Below are 18,330 nucleotides of genomic sequence, written 5' to 3'. Positions count from 1 at the left end.
CGCTCCCCTCGCCGCCATCCGCCCCCCACCAGCGTCCCCACATGGGCGGGGCGMCCAACGGCCGCCGCGCGCCCCCGACCGGGGTGGGGGCCYGCTCCCCTGATTGACATTTCGGCGSCCCACTCAGAGCCCGCGCTGGCGGCGGGGCGCGGGGCTATTGGCCGGAGCGGCAGCGGGGGCGGGTGGGCGCAGCGGTGAAGTAGGAGGCGCCGCGTAACGGCTCCCGCTAGCTGCGGCGCGGCGGAGCGAGCCGGTGCTGCCGCCCCTGTGCCCGCAGCCGTCCCGCGCCGCTCTCCCGAGCGTCCCGCCTGCCCCGCGGTCTCCCGTGCCCGCAAGATGGCTGACAGCCGGGACAGCGCCTCGGACCAGCTGAAGCAGTGGCAGAGCCAGCGCGGCTCCCAGGTACTCGCGCCGGGGCCGTAACGGGCGCAGGCGGCGGGGGAGCTGCCTTGGGCCCGGCCCGCGCTCTCCCCGCCCGGCCGGGGAGGCAGCTCGTGCCGCCCGCGCGAGGCCTACGGGCCTGCCCCGGGCGTCGCCGCGCTGCCGTAGCCCGCTCTCCCGCCCGCGGGCCGCCTCTGTGCGGCCGCTCTCGGGTCCGTAGCGCCCGGGGCACGTGCGGCTGGGGGAACGCTGTAAAAGGCGGGTCGAGCGGGCGCGGGGAAGGTGCTGGCCGTGTTTCTCTCCCTGCGGTTGCTCGTGGGTTGCTGCAAGAGGTTAATGAGTGTCAAGCTGTGGCTTGTGTGTGACTGATTTCGATCTTTGAGATGTGTGGAGTTAAATCTATAAGGGTAAACAAATAAATGTGGCATTAGTCGCTTTCCCTTTCCCTTAACTCCGGTCGCTGTGTCAGTTTCCACTCTGTAKTGTCCCGTGGGACCCTGTGTCGGGAATGAAGCGCTCTGCTGGTTGTGCTAAGCACCTGTCTGGGGAAATGCAGGTGGTGGAAGGGCTTTGCTCCTGCTGCTCGTGTTTAGTTAGCTAGCTTAGTGTGTTCTGGAGGACCTTGTATGAAAACTGCATTTCAGTGATTTGAGGTTGACGTATCGAGATACAAATTGGGGCTTCATCATATCATTCCAGCGAGTTTCATAAAATGCTGTTGGTATCTTTGTACTTTGAATAACACTTGGCTACAGAAAAGTTAACTTTTGGACTAGAGCATTGCTTATGCATAGGCCAAGTTAAAGACTGGGAGGCAATCCAGACTGTGTTGCACAAGGAGTCATGAGACCTTTGGACAGAAAGTAGGGAAGGCTGATCAGAATTTTAAAGTGACTGTATTAGGTACAAGGTACCAGCCATGCCTGGGAGTAGGTACTTTGATGTATGATGTTTATTACAGCTGTGGCCCAGCTTCTCTTGGCTGAGCTTCCCTTCCCTTTCTGTCACAGGACCTCAGTGCTCTAATAATATAAACAGGCAGGTTTGAGAGTTGTTATCTTCTAAGGTTCTGACTGTCTGCAATTCCCAACCATATGAAAATGTACCCATCAAACAAATTTAAAGCTGAAGGTAGTATGAAAGGTCTTTCTAAAACTAGTATTATTTTACTTTTTCCTATGTACTAATAAAAAGGAATTTTGCATGCCCTGTGTAGTTATTATCCTGAAACTAAAGTATGTGAATCTAACAATGCGGAGGGGRAAAAAAGTTTGTACTTCCAGTGTCAACATACATAAACATCCTTTTGGCAGGTTCAGACCTTYTCATGGGAGAGCGTGTCCACCCACAGAACTTAGTTTTGATGGCTTTAGCCTCGGAAATTGTAGTTGGTAGCYACTTTGTACTAGTTGTAGGTGATAACAGTGTAGAAAAAGCTAGCTTTCAGACAGCAGTAGAGCATATTGATTTGAAAAGGGTTTTCTTACCTTTACAAACCTTCATTCTTCTCTGTGTACCTAATTTAAAACTCTTATGCAAATCTTGGTAATTTTTTTCTTCCCACCCCCTTCAGATAATCACAGTGAAGCTTATTATAAGGGGAGGTGGACTAAAAGCTGCTTTTAAAACAAAGGCTAAATATTTYTTCCTTTCTGGTCTGTCCCTGACCATGTTTTTGCAAGGGGTTTGGAAAGCAGAAGGTATAGGTGTGTATATATATATGCATGAGAGTTCTAYTGGTGTCAGCTTAAGCATCCTGGGTTGCTTAGAGCCCCGTTTACCTTGGAGTTCTAGTTGAATACAACTTCTATGGAATGAGTGTAGCCTGGTCTTTGCTTTAAGATGGCATGAATAYAAGTCCCTTTAAAATTGCTATAAATTGTAATATAGGAGCTAAATTTGTGCTTACTTTAAATGAAATGTTGCATGAAGGAAAAAGTACCTCATTATTTTTGAATTTCCAGCCATCTAAAGTAATATATCTTTTATAAGAGCACTTTGGAAATGCAGTTACTGCAAGTGTTGTCTATTACTTCTTTTTTTAATATACCTGAGCTAAGCGAAGGATTGTACTAGCTCTTCCTATAAAATGTTACCTCATTTAGAACATTGGTTGGGTATAGGTGTAAACTGTTCTTTTCTTTGTCTTGTAATTTACCTTTTTTAAAAACAAACAAGAAACAAACAAATCCCCACTGCCACATATATTACCTGGAAGCTTGTCCTATCCCATATATCCTTCAGTTAAATAGTATGGAAATTTCACCAGTTTACAATGGAAGGATTAAAACCCTTAAATAAAGGTTTTCGACTGTCAGTATTAAACTTGAGACCCCAAATTCACCTGGGCAGTAATGCAAGTTTTGGTTACTCTTCTGTGTCCTTCTCCCTTTCRTTTGTATAACTTCAAGTGCAATCCTTGTGCAGTTCCTTAGATTAGCCACATCGATACTTCTGGGAAAATGGTGGAAGAAGGTAGGATACTGTGGGTGGAGAGCATGGGTATGTCCATTTAATACCACATATAACTGTGGATTAAATGTTAACAGGTCATAATTTGACAGCTGAGTATTTGTGTTCATCTGTTGCAAGCCCTTTTTTGACTTTTGCTCGATTCTTTGGTATCAGTTACAAACTTCATCCTCACCCTAAGCAGTTACATGTGTTCCGGGAATAACTAATGTCTGCAGCAGTGATAGTTCGCATTGGTCAACTTAAACCACGTTTTCTTTGTTTAGTTTAGAGATGGTTTCTAGAGTTTATATACCTTCTATCCCATGCCTTATACAATACSCAGCAAAATAGGACTGTTGCCTTAATGAGGTAACTGAACTGGTGCGTAATGCAGATAATTCTCAGAAAATGGATGTAGACTCAGTGTTATGGCATGTTATGGTCCCAGTGCTATGGAATCCTGACAGGAGTTTCTGGAAATTTTTTTTTTTTGAGTGGTTATTTTTCCAGGTATGGGATTAATCCTGCCTTCTGTGCTGCAGTTCTAATTAGTATTCAAAGATGATTAAGTTATGCTGGATATTTGAGGGAGAAGCAAGGAATGAGTACTGCCCTTTTGGGCAATTTCTATTATACTGATCAAAACAACCCTCTAGTGTTATATTTTACTGTCATTTGAACAGGATTTTTTTGATATTAGGATTTCTTAGGGCTMCTTTTAATCCTAGTCCTTCAGAAGTTTGCAGATGACTATTTAGGTCCTTTGACTTGCGTCCTTTTCTGTATTTTTTTTTCCAGACCTGTGGTGTAGTTATAGGTACTCTCTTTATGACGTGTGTTTATAGCTCTTTCACTGACTTGATCCCWGTGTCCACGTTACTGTCTTATTCCTTCTCTCCTTTCTTCTCCTTCATTAATTTCCAGCAACTCCTTGGAAATATCTCCTTTAATTCTTTCTCTTCTCCTACTTGCCCCTCTGACTGCCAGTGTTGATCAGCAGACTGACTTAGACTTTAAATATTAACTAGACTAAGAAGAGGCTGTACTGAAGCTTGAGTCTTAGCTTAGGCTAGTCACTTTCTAACAGTGAGATACACATCTYAACAAGTAGCATTCTATTATATGTGGCTTTCACTCCTGTTTAGTAGCCCTAGCCAGTACTGTTCTGGTATATGTAAACCATGTAWGGCTTCTGTGGCTGGTTACAAACACGTGTGCTATTTTTGTATATATAGTTTTGTGTATTATCTGACGCATACCTTGATCAGATATGTACCCTGTGTGGCTTAAAGGTATACAGTTTTTAATCCCAATAATACTGACTGTGTTTTACTTTTAGAAACCAGATGTCCTGACCACTGGTTCTGGAAACCCAGTTGGGGATAAGCTTAATATCCTGACAGTGGGGCCGCGGGGGCCTCTTCTTGTTCAGGATGTTGTTTTCACTGACGAGATGGCCCATTTTGATAGAGAGAGGATCCCTGAAAGAGTTGTGCATGCAAAAGGAGCAGGTATGTTTTTAAAATACCTTTTTCGTCTGTGGAGAGTTAGGCCATAGAAGGGCCTAGTTAGTTAATTGGTAGTTACATATGAACAACAAGAGGAGAACAAGAAGTAAGGCCTGCTTCAGGAGAAGTCAACTTGGGATCTTTGATCCAAAGGTTGATGGATGAAGTATGTGAAGTTATGTAATGAAAACCTTTGTTATAACTGAGGTCTTAGTAAATGCTTAATACCCTAGCAACTTGCTGGTCATGATAAAATTTAAACCAGTCTTCATCTTTATGCCAGTGGTGAATGCCAAAACTTGATACACTGAAAAGTTTTCCTGTATCATTGCTTATATGTAGTCTATATAATCTCTTGTATCTCTTAAAACAACATGATACCTAGTAATGAAAAAAGAAACAAACACTTCATCCCACCCCTAGAGAACTCAATTTAGATTTTTGGTTGATCCTTGTAAAATAGAACTAGCTTCTCTGATTTTGCTGCAATTGTGCTACAACAAGAAAAAGATACTAGATCTTGTTGCGAAGCGAGTGTAAAGGAAAGGTTCCATTGTAGGGATGGGGAGAACTTTGCTACTCCATAATGCATGAAGATGGACCAACAATACTGCAGCATAGATGAACAACAAAAAAGTATTTGCCTTGGGCTGAGATAAGTATGGAAACTCTAGACAGAGGAGCCTCCAAAAAGCCACTGTTTATCTCAGAAGTGAGATCTGCTGCTTTCAGGAACTGACCATCAGTTAAGGATGGGGATAGGAAGGACTGGAAAACAGTGCTTTTTGTGTTAAGTAAATGTCATTAAGTGAAAAGCAAATACAAAATGTKTTAATGCATAGACTACGTTTAAATTCATGAATTACCTTCTGTCTTTTGATTAAAACTTAAATGTTTGACTGTAGTAGAATAATGATATTCTCTAGTGAAAGGGAAATATATAGATCTTTTAATTACTTTTGACAGGAGCATTTGGCTACTTTGAAGTGACTCATGATATTACTAAATACTGTAAGGCAAAAGTGTTTGAACACATTGGAAAGAGAACACCAATTGCGATCCGATTCTCTACTGTTGGTAAGGCCCTAAACTGGTATTATATCTTTTCTTATATGTATCATAATTGCTATCAATGTTTGCTTTGTGAAACACTTTTCTTGGGCTTAAGGTACAGTTTAATATTTTTGCCAGGTAAATCTTCTTCTGTAAATTGCAGTTTTTATTATAAAACCCTTACATAGTTTAGTGCTGCTTCTGCATCTTTATGTAGGAGTCCTCTTTAGTTATTTACCTTTTCTCTCACACTCTGGAAAGGAAGTCTGAGCTGGTTTTGGTTGTGAGGGAGACCAATCTATTTYTGGATGAAACTTAATCAGTGCTTGCATACTGCAGCAGTGCCCTTAACTTCAAGGCCTATTATCTCTTAACTTGTAGGAATGCTTTAGTGATCCTTTCTGTTAAGAAAGGACAATGAATGGTGTTCCAAAACATTTCTTTTTCTGGAGAGCTGAATACATTAAATGTCAAAATTTTAAATGATGCTGGGTGAGACGTACATTAACACCAATACTTGGTACCTAGGAGAAATTTTTAAAAACACCTTACCACTTTATYAGTGTGCAGAAGCAAAGAATCTTAATGAGAGTTTACTTCTAGCAATAGTATTGATAAAAGTTCCACATGGTTCAAGGAGCAACAGTTTTTGGTCTAACTGGCAGCTAAAACTTACCGTTTGAGGTATATGTATCTATGCAGGAAAGACATGCAGCTGAGTTTAATGAATGAATTGTATGCTAAAGCAGGTTGTTGCATCTCTTTACCTTTGCTTGCTCTGTTAGAACATGTTTCTTAGTTATTTTACAGTATGCAGAATTTTTATGAGAAAATGAGTGTCCTAGATGATTTCATAATGACTGTTAGCATTAGCTCTTCCTGGGTACGTCTAGAAAACCTTTGCTTATGTATTGTGGTATGCATTTTTCCTCTGCCAGCAGGTTATTTCACCTAAAGCAATTACTCCAGTCAATAGAAATGACTTTAAAGGATTGCAACTCTTACTACAATAAGTTGTCCTTTTTAATGCACTCCTTTTGTGTAGCTGCCYTCTAAATAAGAGCTTTCACATTAGGAATTGCACGCTAACTAGCAGGTTTTGCCTTTTAGTTGGTGAAGCTCTCAAATTCAGTGTTGTCTCTGCTAGTGACAATGCAAGTTCTGCTCTCAGTTGGTTAAAGTGGATGTATTGTATGGGCCTTTCTTTCTAATGTTTATATATGTTCATGTGTTTCTTCAAGCTGGAGAGTCTGGATCCGCTGATACAGTTCGTGACCCTCGAGGCTTTGCGATGAAATTCTATACAGAGGAGGGCAACTGGGATCTTGTGGGAAATAATACTCCCATTTTCTTTATTCGGGATACGATGTTGGTAAGTAAGCATCTAAGATGAGGATAACCTATTTAAGAGTCCAAAAGCTCATTCAGATCATCTCTGCTGCTTCACTGAAGCAAAAATAAAATTGCTGTTTTGACATATTTAAGTCTGTTGTTCAGTAGATATTCCAAATGTTTGTTGTCTTTTTTAGGAACTAATACTTGATTACTAAAGTGGTTCAATTGCAAATAAATCATCTGTTATGTGTGCTAGTATTAAAGCAATTTCATTCTCATTATTTTTGCTTTGAGTATGCCAAGTTTCAATAGTGTTAGAATTAGCCTTTTTTCTTCTCTAGACTGTTTAGTTCTTAGTTTTTTAAATATTTCCTAAAAATTCTTAATGTGTTTTTGTCTATGAATAGAAGTATGCCCTTTGTATGTGCAGTCAGTGTTAAGAGGGGCTTGGCTTTAGAGATGAGCACAGATATAGGATTGGTTATATAGTACATTTGAGTTGCTTGTTCAGTTAAGTTCATATATTCAAATTCAGACTCAATTGATCTGTCTTTTGACAGACCACTATCCTAATTGTGAGTAGCTCACTTTGAGTTACAGTCAAACCAGTAAAATTAGTGTTGAATTGGTACCAGGAAGTGATGGATGATGGAACATTTCTGGTCTTACTGCTTTGTCTTATTTATCGGTTTGCTTTCGTAGATTAGAGGGTATTTAAACTATCTTGTCTTACTGTATCAGAACTTACTCAATATACCTCAGAAGGTGGTGCTGAGACTCACTACTTTTTTTCTTTTAAACTTCTGAACAAATTAGTTTCCATCCTTCATCCATAGCCAAAAGAGGAATCCTCAGACTCATTTGAGGGATCCGGATATGATGTGGGACTTCTGGAGTCTTCGCCCTGAGTCTCTGCATCAAGTAAAGTCTTTCTTGGAATTTATCTTCCATAGTTAAGAAAATTATAAGTTAAGAGAATGCGTGTGTGTGTGTGTTTTCTGTTTCATGTTTTAGAAAGTTATCTTTTTAGGAACAATAAAGGTCTACAATAAATTCTAACCCTATTATATTTCTAGTTTAAGATAGGTGATTATTTGAAATGTGTCTTGTTTTTCACAGTACTATTATGTAGCAATGAAGGAAGTATTCTTAGTTTATAAAAGTAGTGGAAATACTGATCAGCAATGGTGTATGTATATCTGATGTTCAAGAGCAAAAGCCTGGACATGTTAGACTCTTGCATCTTGGCTTGTGTAAAGCTGTTTATGATTTAATATGTTAGCTCAACTCAGAGGACCAGGATGCACAAGTCCTTTTAATTCCTCTGTTTACCTATTCCTTCAAGCTAGTAAAATAAGAAATATTTTTTGTTTTGCCTTTTAAACTGCTCATGTAGAGCTTTTGTCAGTAGTTTCTAATTGGAAGAAAAACATCACAAATGTTGTATTAAACCTATAGAAAAGCATTTTCTCATAGCATTATGTGATGATACTTTATTGCCTGAAGAACTTGGTTAGGAACTAGTTGTCTGGAATTTTAATTTTCAGACTCTAACCTAAAAATGTCACTTTTACCTGTAATTTAGATTATCCATGCCTAGCTGCTTGTGACTTCTAGGGGAAAATCAAAATGTAATCTCCAGATTAAAGTCTTATGCCTCACTGGGACATAATGTTTTATGATGTTTAATTCATGTCATTATTATATGTGCAATATCTGARGTGTCTTAGTTCATTAAAAGTGTTAGAAAATCTTCAAGCTAGAAATTCCTCCAGGAAGTTAACATTAATATCACTCCTAGTGATACAGACTAGTTTAAATGTATTTTTGCCTTGAAAAGTCAAGGTCACTTTTATCCTTGAACTGATGATTCCATTAACATGGTTGAATCCTTTTCCTTAGGTGTCTTTCTTGTTCAGCGATCGTGGTATTCCTGATGGACATCGCCATATGAATGGATATGGATCACATACATTTAAAATGATCAATGCTAGTGGAAATGCAGTTTACTGCAAATTCCATGCAAAGGTATTGATTTTTATATTTGCCCATGGAAAATAAATATCTTACTGGATTAAAAAGTCTAGAGATTATCTGAGAGTTTTGTAACTTAAGTCTGAATTTGAAAAGATTGGTTAGTAGATGGTCTTAATTTAAAGACTGTATTTTGTGTATATTGCATGCCTTTGATAAATACACAGGGTCATGTTTATGATTTGACACAGTTGACACAGTTACTAGGCTGTGAGGAACTCTTTGAAGAACTCAGTGGATTTGTGTGGTTTTAAATGTTGTTTTTGTCTGAAACATTCCTGCTTAGGTTCATAATTACAGAAGTTAGATTCAACAGGTTCATCCTCAACTCTAAGTTCTTTCAGTCTGGCTGTTCTTGTTCCCATTTAAAACACTCTCTGGTTTTGGGATTYGTGACACTGAAGCGCATGGAACTCCCATGCTTTTGAAAGCAGTCTCAGTTCAGCACTTCCCACTTGGTGAAAAATTCCACTCAAAAATGTAGAGACAATGCACTTTCCTACTGCTTCATCCTTCAGCTTGATGGACCTAGCTTTGCCTCCGAAACAAAGGCTTTAAATAGCCCTGTTAAGTTAACAGGGACTGTGTAGCTGTCTTAAGCCTTTGAGATGCCCTGAAGTTTACATCAGGGAGTTTTTTCAATACCATTAAAAACTGAACTGGAGAAAGCTTTGTGTAAGATTAGAACTTGCAGTAGTGAGGGCAGTCACTGTGTTTGTTCTTAATGCTGGCATGTGCTTTGAAGAAGTGGGAGGCTGGAACATGTAAGGGGTGTTGCACACCTTAATGGGAGAGAAGAGACTGCTTTGTCTGATGTGCTTCATGGATCATAATTTCCATTCTGATATTTGATGTTGTGGTGTACCATGACATTAGTTCTCCGATGAGAGCTGTTTTTAACAGAAGGCAGCTCAATGTACTGTTATTCTGATTTCAAATTACTGGAGAATTGGAGAGACAATTGTTCTCCTAGATCCGAAGTCTTGTTAGTATGCATGTCTTATCAGTAAGTTCTGTAATACTCATATTGTAACTAATGTTACTGTTTTTATTAGACTGATCAGGGCATCAAAAACCTTCCTGTTGAAGAAGCAGAAAAATTGGCTTCTACTGATCCTGACTATGGAATACGTGATCTTTACAATGCTATTGCCAAAGGGAACTATCCGTCCTGGTCTTTCTACATTCAAGTTATGACATTTGAAGAAGCAGAGAAGTTTCCATTTAATCCTTTTGATTTAACCAAGGTATTTTTGATGCTTTTATGAACACAATTTCTTTAAGAAAGGTCATGAATTCAGTTTTGGCACTTTGTATGTTTTGAATTCATCCGTATATAAGAGTAATAAGGTGCATAACATAGCACTGATTTCCTAAGTTTCAGTCTAGTGCCTTATCAAAAAGGTTTTCTTTTAATTCCTACTTCCTTTAAGTGTGTTGCTTATTTGTCAGGATGAGTCAAACCTCGGAGGTGAAGTTCAGTGCTTGTTAAACATACTGGAAAAGAATAGAATGSGTTAAACGAGCACAGGATTTTAGAATGCCCCTTTCCCCTTGGTTATTTAATCGAGAAGGCTGTGTAAGATAGCTTTCTGAGGCATTATAAGAAGTCTTATGGCATTCTCATTCAATGAAATATGAATCCAGGTTTGTAGACTGTGACTGTACTGCATTTCAAAAGTGCAATTTCAGATTGTACMGTCACACCCTGGGCCAGCTAGTTTTAACTGTTGTTGATCATGTAGGATCTGTTGTTGGTCTAATTTTATGCCAAATTTCCAGTCACTCTTTCCAAGAACAGCATGTTGGAAGATGCTAATATAGACTTTTATTTCCCCTTCCCCTAGTTGTGTTCCTCTTGAAGAGGCTGAATATTTTCTGAATTTGAGAGTTCAGACTTAAGGAGCAAAGAAAAGAGTAGTTAAGCTGGCTGTGTTTTGAAGTAGCTGAGAACAAACAGTTTGTGCTACCCATTCCACCTACAACACTGCATTCTTAAGCAGTTTTTCAAATGCCTGTGGCTATTTCATTTAAAGTTTCAAGTGCTGAGATTATACTGTGATGACAAAGTTACGTAAATGTTCTATATGAGTTGCGAAAGGCTTCTTAAAGTRTGACTCCTCCCAAAAAGCTCATTAACAAAATAAAAATTTTGGTAAGCTGTCTTCTTAATCAGAATTTTCTAGGCAGCTTTAGCTTTAAGTTATATAAATGTAAAATAAGATGCATGTGTTTAAAACACAYATTGTTTTGTCTTACAGATTTGGCCTCACGGTGACTACCCTCTCATCCCTGTGGGAAGGCTTGTCTTAAACAGGAATCCTGTCAATTACTTTGCAGAGGTAGAACAAATGGCATTTGATCCTAGCAACATGCCACCTGGCATTGAACCSAGCCCTGACAAAATGCTCCAGGTAAGCTGAAGTACATATGATGCAACTTAGCAGGTGACATTTCTTCTGCTGTTAGTTGCAGCACTCATGCCCCCTTTTTATTTTTTAGAATAGCAGTAGTCTGATATAAAGCAATTGTTTTTAATGCCAGGTGCAGATGTGCTCATCTCTCTTTTAAGTATAAAGAGAATGGGAAAGTTCTGAGGGAACAGAAAATCTAAAATAGCAGTGAAATCTGTGACTATTGTCAAAAGTGATATCAAATCTGCTAGTACTGGGTAAAGCTGCAGCAAGAGTATATTATTTTTCTAGTTTTATTGTATATGTTGATGGTTTTAGTCTTCTCTATGGTTATAGAAGGAAGACTTCAAATGTTGTAAAATATGAATCGAACTAATTTCTAATTATAGAATGGGAGCCTGTGYAAAAGTAACACTGCTGACTTATTACAGGTAGAATTAGATTAGGAAGGCTGTATGTAGTGTACTCTGCTAGCTGCACAGCTGTGGTTATTTCCATATTGCATGTTTTTAGGGTATAAACAAGTTGTTAGTGTTGCATCCTTTGAAGCACCAGAATATTTTTTGCTTTTAAGTGCATAAAGACTTCAACTATCATGCACTTTTTCCTGTATTGCCTCGCTCCACTGCCACAAGCTGGAGAATGTCTTYGTGTCCAGGTGTTTATAGAAATACAGCTTCAGGGTAAATTCAGCAAACAGTTAATGCACCTGTTTCAGATTTAATCTGTTAGATATTGGCCTCAAAATTAATAGGAAAACATAGTTATTGTTCCTTAGTAATACTCAATGATACTAGAGCTGTGTGTGTGTGAGAATTTCCCTGCTTCAGAAATAGCCTTAGAATTCTGGAGCAGGTGGTGCTTGTAATCAGTTGGAGAGATCAGGCTGTCTAAATAAAATGGAGCACAACTTACTACTTTTGACCAATATTTTCAATAAAGCTGACTTGAACCATAGTGGTTCATTTGCATGTGTTTTGGACAAATTTCAAATGTCCAATAGAAGTCTGAGGAACACTGTCTCTAACTTCTAAAGGTGCCTTGCTTTGAACTCTGATAATGCCATTCAAGTAAATTCTTTCAGCAAGTAGCAATGAATGCRATTACAATATATTTAGTATAATATATAATAGCAATTAATATTTGACAAATGTTTTAGGGTCGTCTTTTTGCATATCCTGACACTCATAGACACCGTCTGGGCCCTAATTATCTACAACTTCCTGTGAACTGTCCCTTCAGAACTCGTGTGGCCAATTATCAGAGGGATGGACCAATGTGTTTTTCTGACAACCAAGGTATTGATGAAAGAGCTTTTCAACATGATGTTGATATTTGAGCATGTATTGCAGGCTTGTTCTTTGCAGGGAAATTAAGTGTTGGAAAAGTAGTTGTATTGGATGTTACTAATTTCTTACTGTGAGATGTTACTTTTTCTCTTTGATCTTTTCTTATTCTTTCTGAGCTTAAGACTTACTGTCTTGTTTCTTTCCTTTTATGAAAACTGTTCTGAAAATGTCAGCTCTACAGTACCTTCTCTTGAATATCTAGAATCTGAGATCACTTGCCCAGAAGTGCATTGTTGCAAATCTACCATCTACTGTTTTTCTGTAGAGTCTTGGCATTGTCTATCTGATATTCCTAATAGTTTTTACTTTCTAATTGCTGGTGAACATTGAACTAGCTTGAAACGATCTGTGTAAACTCAAGATCTCTTTTGTGATTGGTAGTAATATATTCTAGAGCTTTTGGTTGTTTCCATATAAAGTATTCATATTTTCATATGGCTATAAGGCAGATTTTGTTCAATGTCACTTTCATTCAACTTTTTTAGTGTGAGATCACTGTAAATTGCTAGCTTTGGTTTTAACAAGGTTTAACTGTTAGCTTAATATTTGCTACCTTTTCTGCTAACGCAGCTGAATATGTTGAGTAGTACAGCTATATAGATCCTTGTGGTGTGCCTGCCTGTTTAATTCTTTGTATGAGAAGTGACCGTGCATTCCTACCTTTTTCCTATGTCCTTAACRCTAAGAAGATATAATTAGTATTGTATCCTCCCTTCTATTTGAAATATTGCAAAAAAAAAAAAAATGAGTGTTTGGGAACAGTTTGGCTTAAATCTTGAATGRCTTCCATGACTTTCCCTAATATTGGCTGACAACCAATATTGTGAAAGTGACCTTATCACCTTACTTATGAAACAATCAAATGAAGCAAAGTAACCTTTTCCGTCCAAAGTTCTTGAAACTTTCTTTGAGCAGGGCTGTTCAGCACAGGCTTGAAGCTATAGCCAACTCCTGCTGAGCAGTATGTTGATAAAGAAATGCTGAGAACTTATTTTTCTTAAAGTGAATCCTGGTTGGTTAATTGACTTAGATTGCTTAAGATTTAGAAGATAGAAAACATACTTTTGCCTTCTAAATTAGTCTGAGAGCTGGCATCTGAGTTTTCTAATGTGCTTTCTCAGGTGGTGCCCCGAACTACTATCCAAATAGTTTTACTGGTCCAGAAGATCAACCCCATGTGAAGGAGAGCCGCATGTTCTTTTCGGGTGATGTGCAGCGCTTCAATAGTGCAGATGACGATAATGTGTCCCAGGTATCATGATGTATAAAAGGGTTTGCATGGCTCATTTCTCAAGATAAGTTTGTAAACTGTCTAGACAGTCTTAAGCTCAGCTGTCATAAAATGGTGCAAGATCTGTGAGGCTCATTTCATGGACAATTGAATATTTGTTTGTCCAGACAGTAAATCCTCACAAGCCTTTCTCATTTGTATTCTRTGCACTGGTATTTAGAGGCAGTAATTTTTTCAGTCTCTCTGTAATTGTTTTCTGCAGGTTTCCAAACAAGAATACATCCATAATGCTATTGCCATCAATTTCTAAACTGTTCACTTGGAACTCTTCAACAAATCTGTTTTCTTTAATTAGATACGCRATGCTGACTTCCAAACAAGAAATGAAAAGGGTTGTTAGCAGGCTTGCCAGATAACTCAAAAGGCTATTAGTTTGCACGTGTTTTTTGTTGTTGTCTAAGTGAAAGCTAATAATGGTGAATCCTGGAAATTTGTTAACTGTTATGAGCAGCTGGTGGAATCACTTGTGTTTTAGAATTGCAAAATAAAGCTTTGCTTCTTTCATAAGGTGCGAGTATTCTATACCAAAGTACTGAAGGAGGATGAACGCCAGAGGCTGTGTAAAAACATTGCCGATCATCTTAAAGACGCTCAACTCTTCATTCAGAAAAGAGCTGTAAGTGGATGGTTCACTGTTTCAGCCTTTATTCCAGATTTTCTTCCAGGCTCTTAAATATTTTGTCAAGATGAGAATATGCTAATGCTATGAAAGATCAGGAATTCTTCTTGGGAAGACAATTTCATGACTTGTTTGTGCAGGAGTTATCAATCCAGAACATAACATGTAGATGTATGTACAATATGTAAGATAGATGTAAATAAAAATTACTCTCTCCCTAATGGGAAAAATGGGGTGAGTCTTGATCATCAAGGATGTTATGAGATTTGAAGTTGCCATTTCAAAAATGAAATGACTACTAGTATGTTTTGACCTAAACAAGGGAAGAAGTGAAAGTCAGAGACTGAATCTTTCTCATTACTAGTGGTACTTTAATCAGGAAAGTGTGACAATGTGATTTTTATTTGACATAATAGTGTGGAATATGCTCAAACCTCCTTTCTGCTTGGTCAGTGTTAAACTTATTTTGGGGAAGATGTTCTCCTTATGATATGCATTGCTTGCAGATTATGGAGTAGAAAAAAATAATGAACAACCTATCTGAAGCAGAGGAATAAAATTAGAGGCCTCTTGTTCTGCTTGTCTTTCTGTTTAGGTGAAAAAYTTTACTGATGTTCATCCTGACTATGGGGCTCGTATTCAGGCACTACTGGACAGATACAATGCTGAAGCTGGGAAAAAGGTGCGCTAATTCTCTACTTAAGTTTTCGATTTTTAGTTTATTTTGTATATACACTGAAGTGAGGACTCAGTCTTGAGTCCCAGTTAACCTGGGAGAAGACTGTGTATAGAATTGAAAAATGGGGAGCATAACTCTATTTGTGCCGATCARTGATTTACCATGATTTCATTTCAGTTGGTTTTTCTAATGATTCTGAAAGATAATTATAAATGCTAGACAATATTTTCAGATTAATTAYCTAGACTGTATGGTTACCCACTTGCATTAATGGTAATGAAACATTTTAGGAATTGCTACTGATTTCAGTGTTTGTGTACAATAATGAAATATTGTTTTAGGTATACAATTCATTTTGAAGCTCACTAATAGAACTTATGCTGTTTTTCTCTTCATTTTTAGGATGTAATTAGGACATACACACAATCCACATCTAGTGTGGCTGCTAAAGAGAGATCCAACCTGTAAACCATGCTAGAGATCCTCTCTGTTCTTGAAATTTGCGTCCACATAACTGCAGGACAACCTGCTGAAGACATTAGTGAATGTAGCAGATTTTCGCACAAATAAACAAGAGTTTTACGGGCTTGATCTGTTAATTTTTCAAGTGCCTATACCTGCATGGAAATGGAAAGTAACTCAAGCTAGCAACCCTAGTGCCTTTCAACACTAGTGCTCTAATGTTTATTAACAATAAATTGTGATTTTTAAGGAAATATGTAACTAAAAATATATTCACTTCTAGAAGCAGACATAAGTTTAATCCAAATATTGCTGCTTTTTTTCATTGCAAGATTTTGCTAGTTAAACTACAGTAGGATTTCTATACTGATACTGTGATTATTGTTAGGGCTTGTGTTCCTGTTGATAAAGTGATGTGGCTTGTTATTTCTAACAAGAGAGATGACATTTTGTATTTTTAGGCATTACTTCTGGAAGGCAAAAACAATTCAAAGGAAAATAATACATGTGCAATAGTTTGTAAAATGTGTGTTTCTGRTTTCTTGTAAGTGGAGCAAACTAAAATGTTTAATCTCAGTATATATTGATTTTACTTGATACCTGTTTTTTGTGTATATGCCCTCCGATTTTATTAAAATTAGACCATTTAGTTSATAAGTTCAAAGGGTTCCAAATCTTTGCACTATATTGGTTTCTGTTATGTCAAAGGAGTTTCTTTAGCTTAGTATTATCTTCAGTCTTTGAGTATAACTGTCAGTTAGCTCTTAAACTGAAAAGGAAGTGTTCATAGTTGAAAACCTAGAGGAAGTGTTGAATGACCATTATGGAATTTCTGGTGTTACCTTGGGGGCATGTGTGTATGAACATGACATATATATATGGACTAAAAGCATAGTATGGACTAAAAGCACATTCATAAAGCATTAATGCTTTTCCAGCAAAATCAAGACTTAAAATACTGATRAAGGCTAAAATCCTACCCTTGTGTCTTTATATGGGGAGGGTTATTCAATTAGGGGGTAATTATGTTCAAGCTCATGCTTGAGTTGTGGTTAAAAGCCTGCTATATCCATTGAATGCCGCAGTTAGACTTCTTTGTCTATTATGACTTTGGGCTGTGCTTGGCAAGATTAGGCAATTGCATCTCAAATTCTAACTAATTTTAATGGCTATTCTGTCTACTTAGTTCTTTTCTTGCCAAAGTGAAGGTGACTGGCTATAATTAATCCAGATATCAGTTGCAAAATATCATCTCTACTTGGAAATACTTGCTTTCCTTACTTGCCTGCTAATATTGCCTCCTCGCCATTTGGATTGCAAGGAACATGAACTATGTGAAGAATTTGAGTACAGCTACTAATTGTCAACCAAATGTTATGCAAGCCTTTCAGATGAAACTTTCTAGTATTGGGGATGCTTGTGTGTCCTTCAACTGAATTTCAAAGGGGAATCCTTCCTGTAGGAGTGTGTTTTTTTCCTCAAGTGTGAATTGACCTTCCAAGAAGTGATGGCAGGTAGATAAACAAGAGTTAGTGATAAGTGTTCTGTGAAATGGAAACTTTGTAGAAAGCTCCTTGTGYTCGAACTCATTTATCTGTTAACCTGTTGTGAAAAATGATGTGCCATATGATAGATGCAGTAGAACAATGTAAAATGATAGTCTGCTTTACTGTATAGTCCCATGTATTTTTACTTGATCAGGATAGTAGGAGCAGTGGAAAGAGCCACATAAATGGATAGAAATACTTCTTGCTGAAATAAAGTYCTAATAACACTTGGAAAAGAATAAGCCAGACTTGATCTGTTATTTTAGTGGTTTCTGCTAAATATTGTCTTGCTTATATTTCTGAAATAAAGATCTGAATTTAAACCTTTTGGCTGCATATTGCCTTTTTTAGCTTTGAGCCTGTCCTTTCAAAGAGGTTATTCAATCTAGGTGTTACAAGTAGGTTATTCTATCTAGATGATTCATACCTTCAGCTGTGTTTTGAAAATTGTTCAAAAGCTGTTTAAGTTTGGGGAAAATGGTGTCGATTTCAGAAACTAGCTATTTGGACTGCATAGGCCTTGACTGCCAAGGAAGGCTTTGGTTTCAAAGTTGATGTTTGGAATTTGTGCCTGCAGGCCAAAGACTAAATTCTGCTGGCTCTGGTTTTGTCAAATTACTTGTTAGACTCCTCTGTCAGTAACTTGTTAGGCTGTCAGAAAAGGGAAGGCTGCTCAGATCTGTAGTAAAACAGTGCCAGTGACTGGGCTGCATGAATGGGGAAAAAGCTACTGTCCCATTTTACTGTGTTTTTTTGTTGATTGTGCCTTATTTAAGCTAATTGTAGAACCTTTTGTTGTTTTTATCTAAACTGTTCAGTCATTTGCAGCATTGTCTTGAGGCCTTTGAGATTATCCTGTTTTTCATCAGAGCTCACTTAAATTCTATGGAAGAAGAATTATTTTTAATAATCTTATTTTCCACTTTGCATACTTTCCTTAGCACTTGGAATATCTCCCCAAGGTACCACATAACCTTTCAAAAGACTCAGTGCAGAGTCAGTACAGAGATTTATTCTGTCTGTATTATACAAATGTTTATCTCATTTTAATTGCTGCTTATAAACTGCTTTTCCTAAATTGCAAGCATTTACTTTTTTTCCTAAATCACTACTGCATCCTTCATATATAAAGAGCTGTGGTATAGGCAGGTCAGACCTCCTGGGGGAGAGATKAGTGAATTGTACTAGCACAGAGCAGAGTGTG

The 18,330-nt window shown here is 38.0% G+C and overlaps 1 protein-coding gene across 1 annotated transcript; it reads left to right on the top strand.

Moving 5' to 3' along the window:
- Nucleotides 1-287: 287 nt before the first annotated feature.
- CAT (catalase) lies at nt 288-17,314 on the top strand. The gene is made up of 13 exons (XM_026034647.1): nt 288-402; nt 4,175-4,346; nt 5,310-5,420; nt 6,638-6,768; nt 7,548-7,652; nt 8,634-8,759; nt 9,821-10,012; nt 11,027-11,179; nt 12,339-12,477; nt 13,650-13,780; nt 14,328-14,435; nt 15,034-15,120; nt 15,520-17,314. Exons 1-13 carry the CDS (start codon nt 337-339, stop codon nt 15,583-15,585), a joined length of 1,587 nt encoding a protein of 528 aa, XP_025890432.1. The 5' UTR covers nt 288-336; the 3' UTR covers nt 15,586-17,314.
- Nucleotides 17,315-18,330: the final 1,016 nt, after the last annotated feature.

Source organism: Nothoprocta perdicaria, unplaced genomic scaffold (assembly GCF_003342845.1).
Source record: "Nothoprocta perdicaria isolate Ctin4 unplaced genomic scaffold, notPer1 scaffold_15, whole genome shotgun sequence".
NCBI lineage: Eukaryota > Metazoa > Chordata > Aves > Tinamiformes > Tinamidae > Nothoprocta > Nothoprocta perdicaria.
Note: the sequence above shows the minus strand (reverse complement) of the source record. Positions and strands in the feature narration are given on the sequence as shown.